Source organism: Penaeus japonicus, unplaced genomic scaffold, assembly GCF_977035675.1.
Source record: "Penaeus japonicus unplaced genomic scaffold, GWHDUDI00000001_assembly GWHDUDI00000012, whole genome shotgun sequence".
NCBI lineage: Eukaryota > Metazoa > Arthropoda > Malacostraca > Decapoda > Penaeidae > Penaeus > Penaeus japonicus.
The window spans coordinates 18673721-18678720 of NW_028234414.1; the positions used below are offsets into that span (position 1 = coordinate 18673721).

The 5000-nt window shown below is 48.2% G+C and overlaps 1 protein-coding gene across 9 annotated transcripts in view; it reads left to right on the forward strand.

Annotated features, from left to right (window-relative positions):
* The window catches only part of Ilk (integrin linked kinase), a 20212-nt gene that overhangs the window by 9402 nt on the left and 5810 nt on the right, over positions 1 to 5000 (forward strand). For all 9 annotated transcript variants that reach the window (XM_043002538.2, XM_086542580.1, XM_043002543.2 and 6 more), the window contains exons 5-6: positions 154 to 234; positions 447 to 642. In XM_043002538.2, coding sequence (XP_042858472.1) covers positions 154 to 234; positions 447 to 642 — 277 coding nt within the window. The remainder of the gene's footprint in view (positions 1 to 153; positions 235 to 446; positions 643 to 5000) is intronic.

Consider the following 5000-nt stretch of genomic DNA (forward strand, 5'->3'; position numbering starts at 1 on the left):
TGTGTTTGTATTTTTATTTGTGTGTCTTTATTTCTCTGTCTGTCTGTCTGTCTGTCTGGCTTTTTATGTGTTGTGATTATTTGTGCAAGTGAGAGTTAGATATGTCTTTTCACTATAGTATTGACTCACAGAAATCAATGATCCTTTTAACAGGCTTGGCTGTGGACTGTGGCCAAAATCTTGAGAAGGTTGCCTTCAAGGATCAGAGTTGGCTTGGTTTGAAGACTCGTAGCCGTAAGTATAAATTCTCTGCAAGGAATTTGTAGATCGGACAGTGTAATTGGGGCTGGTTAACGTAATTGTGGCATAATTGGACAGTCTGACTCTGTCTCTCTTTGATATGTAATTTTTTTTTTTTTTGGATAATGACACTTTCTTTTGATATATGAAACAAATACCCTTGTAAATGCAGTCCATAGAATGTCTCACATTATTATACTTTGCAGGCGACCCTACCCTCTCCAGGCACAAAGGTATCAATATCAATGACCTGGCTCTTCACACCAAGATTGCTATAAGTCCCTCAGGAGAAATGTGGCGCGGGAAATGGCAAGGAAATGAAATCGTTGCCAAAATCCTGGCTCTGAGGGAGTGCTCTCCACGAGTGTGTCGTGATTTCAATGAGGAATTCCCAAGGCTAAGGTAAGCATGATTTCTTTAACCTGTGAGAAATGCGCCGTTTTCAGAGAAGGGGTGATTTATTATTATTATTATTAATTTTATTTTTTTGCGGAAGTTGTGATTTTAGTGTGATCTTCCTTCGTATGTGGTGATGTGTGACCTTATGATGATATCAGGGTTTACCTCAAAGGCTCAGCCAATCCTGAGCTCTTTCCTGTTACATTCGCAAGTGGCCTCATATTTATTATACTTATGTGTTTTACCTCTCTCGTAGACACACCAAGATTTATCATGTTCTTAACTTTTTCATTTTCCCTTTTTGCACTTACTGTGACCATGATCAAGTTGCCTAAGGGAATCATATTTCAGATGATTACTTTAAAGAGGTAGGGCTTCAAACAAAGGACATTAAAGAGTTAGGGGGGGGGGGGGGAGTGAAGTTGACCATCTGAAAATAGCTGCCAAATGGTGGGACACTTCTCCATACACCTTAGGATGCCTTTATTAACCCATAGACGACGGGGGTTGCCGAGTGTCGCCACACCGCTCTGCCGGGGGTAGCTAAACCAGCCAGACCCGCTCGCCGGGCTGTTTTTCGTCTGCCGCGCTGAGTGGAGGACGCGTTCCAAAAATATTTTTTCAATCGTCTCTGATTTGCCATGTTTACGGCCGATTTTTATAAGAATGATATGGAATAAAACACGATTCTAAACTTCCTTTCTCATCCATAATACAACCCGGAACTATGTTTTATGGGTTATAAGTTTGAGTATAGAGTTCATTCGTCTCTCTTATGTATTCGTCTTCGATTTGTGTGATTACCTTTGATACGTAATAATGAGCTAAAAAGCTGAAAAAACGAAAATAGTTACAAGTCGATTTTTACGATTTTACAAGATCGCACTATGTTTTACTGGTTATAACTTTGAGTTCTGAGTTCATTCTGCTTTCTTATGTATCCATCTTTGTACTGTATGTTTATGGTGGAAAATTAGAAATTATGGAAAGAATAACAAGTTTTATTGATGAAAAGGTAAACAACAAGTACATAAAGCATATGTACAATGTATATACAATGTATATACAATCATATATATACAAACATGTATATAATGGAAGAAACTACATAAAAAACATATGTAGAAACAACAATCACTACATAAGCATATGTAGAGAATCAGAAGGTACATAAAAGCATATGTACTGTACGCATGACTACCTTGACGAGTGGCACGACTTCAGACGAAGTCGTGCCACTCATCAAAGCAGTCATACTGGCATAACCCCACGCCGCAGGTTATGCACCGCGTCTTGGTCCTTCGCTGTATTCCATTGCGGGAACACACGCGACATCGAAGCCGACTCCCTGGCAAGGCGGGTTGCTGAGAATGCGGTCGTCGTGCCCTCGTCTGTGGCGGAAGCTGGCCTGTAGAACACCCTCGTCAAGGGCGGTCCTCCTGGTCATCGGCGCGTTACCATACCGGTAGCCGCCGATGAGCAGTTTACCCAGCTTCAACCGGAACTCCTTCTGGGAATTCTGGCCGCCTAGTGTCCGATGAACGGCGAAGGCATTGACGACCGCCAGGTCGAACAGGAAGAAGAACACCTTCCTGTACCACACCCTCGACCTCCGAGTGGTGGGGTAGGAGGCGGAAAGTTGGTCGCCCACGTCCACGCCCTTCATCCCGACGTTGTAGTCGAGAATGGCGTGGGGCTTTCCGTCTCCGTCGACCGAGGCGCGATGAACCGTAGACAGTACGGTGACCACCTTACGGTCATGCCACTGCACGCAGAGCATGCCCGTAGGGGTACTCCTGTAGTCCATCTCGCCTCTTCTCAGTGCGGTGAAGTCCTTCGGCATCCACTTCCTGTTGATGCGCGCAGTACCCACCGCATTCGTCCGCCTTTCCTGAAGCATGTGGAAAAGAGACGGGAGGTATACCAATTGTCAACAAAGACACTGTAACCCCTCCCCAAACAGTCACTCTTCTCCATCAGCTCCAAGACGACCTTCGTCCCAGCTGGCACGTCCCCACGGTCCTGGCCCGTGTAAATCCGGAAACACGAGGTGTACCCGGACGACGGGCCCGTGGAGGCGCACAGCTTGTATACCTTCAACCCGAAGCGAGCTCGCTTCGAAGGGTTGAAGGTGATGAACCCCAAGCGCCCACGGAACTTCCACAAGGACTCGTCGATGGCGATGTCCTTGTCGGGCACGAGGGTGGACTTGAAGGTCAAATCCAGGGAGTCGATCACCGGTCGTAGCTTCCACAGACGATCTGCGGGGACGCCTTCACCCTCCTCCAAATGGGCGAAATGGAGGTGGCTGGTGAGGTGGTCAAACCTGTCCCGCGCCATCACGTCTGAGTATAGGTACGACCGCAGGTGCTCGTCGGTGGACCAATAGTCGCGGTAGTTCGAGCGGGGCTGCAGCCCCATGTTCACACGGAGGCCCATGTATGCAGAGAACTCCTCCCTGGACAGTGGAGTCCACTTCCTCATATGGGATGAGGAGGGAGGAGGGCGTGTCTCAGCATACCTGCAGAAGAGTAAAAATCAAACATAAGTAAAACAATTCCAACATTGTCTGAGGGAGGACATCTATACACAAAACATATAACAATATAGAGCAAAAGGTGAGTAAATGATGACTACTTACAAGTTGGTCTCCGTGATGATGTGGAGGAGGAGATCTTCAGGGAACAAGCACCTGAAGATCTCCAGTGGCGTGCTGGACCCATCCAGGTCGGCCTTGACCCCAGGATGGGCAGCGAACGCATGCTTTCGAGGAAAGTTGTCCCTCTTTCTCCAAACGAAAGAGGGAGTCCCAGGCTCGTTCCTGCTTCGCCTACGGTCCACGTAAGCGGACAAGGGCTCGTCGCTCTCCAGCGTGGTATCCACCAGGCCGACGTAGTCTTCCTGCTCGTCCTCCGAACAGGAGCTGTCCCCGTGACCTTCTTCCTCTGACTGCCTGCGAGGACGGTAGTCGGCGTCGTCGTCGCTGTCCTCGTCGCAGGACGAGAAGTCAAAGACAGTCAGAGGTCGGGCATGAGGAAGATCACGGAAGTCGTCGGGAAGGTGGGATGGCCCAGGGCGGGGCCTCTTCGGAGTGCTCGAGACCTGAGCAGGGTCATCCTCCGAAGAGGTGGAGAGCAACAGGGTGCGGGCAGCGGAGCGGGCAGCGGAGCGGGCAGCGGAGCAGGAGCGCTTGGGAGCCATCTCGAAAGCAGAGTGATTTCTGAGGTGTTCCAGGGGGCTATTTATACCCCATTTTCCCGCGTTACCACGTCACAATTCCCTACGTGGAAGTAATTGACGAATCAGGTCATCGGAGTGACGTAGTTTCCGATGACGCGGGCTGCAACGTCACCGAAAGTCGCGTACGTGAAAGTCACGTGGGTTCTGTCGTCACAGAAAGTCACGTGGGTTATGTCGTCACAGAAAAGTCACGTGGGTTATGTCGTCACAGAAAGTCACGTGGGTTATGTCGTCACAGAAAGTCACGTGGGTTCTGTCGTCACAGAAAGTCACGTGAGTTCTGACGTCACAAAGTCACGTGGGTTCTGACGTCACAAAGTCACGTGGGTTCTGACGTCACAAAGTCACGTGGGTTCTGTCGTCACAGAGTCACGTGAGTTCTGTCGTCACAGAAAGTCACGTGAATTCTGTCGTCACAGAAAGTCACGTGAATTCTGTCTTCATAGAAAGTCACGTGGGTTCTGACGTCACTTCAAAAACACGATAACAAAAAGAAAAAGTCAAAAAGACGCATGTTCTGGCACTTATGGTGGGCGAGGTGGCGGTGGTACAACGTATGTACCAGCCGGAATATCGAAGCAAAAATTTGTGGTACCACACCTGTACCACCCGGCCACCGGGCTCAGAGAGGTCGCGGTACAGACGCTGTACCACCCGGCGTGAATGGGTTAATCTTTTTGTAATTGGGATGGGGGGGCGGTTACCTTACATTACAGGCTCCACAATGTCAAAGCACAATTAGAATTGTTCCCGGGACGACCAGATCTCAATTTGCAGATTGCCAGCTCATAGCCTTCCAGAAGCTTAACACATTTTTTTAATACTGAACTTCGCTAGGCATTACAGCTGAATTATTTCCTGTTTTTATTACTTGTTTCAAGTAGCCATTAAGGCTATGGTTGCCTTGAGTAACTTCTTAACCCATTAATGACGGGTGACAAGATATCACGTCAAGTGGTGGCAGGATCAGACAACGGGAATGAGAGATTTTGTCGTGGCTATCCTCCTGGCTGGAGCGCCGGGATTGGGCGTATATCGCTTGGCTATGGTCAGTAAAAAAAAAAAAAAAAAAAAAAACGTGCAATCACATTAAATCCAGGTTTATCTAGGACAGAGGTGTT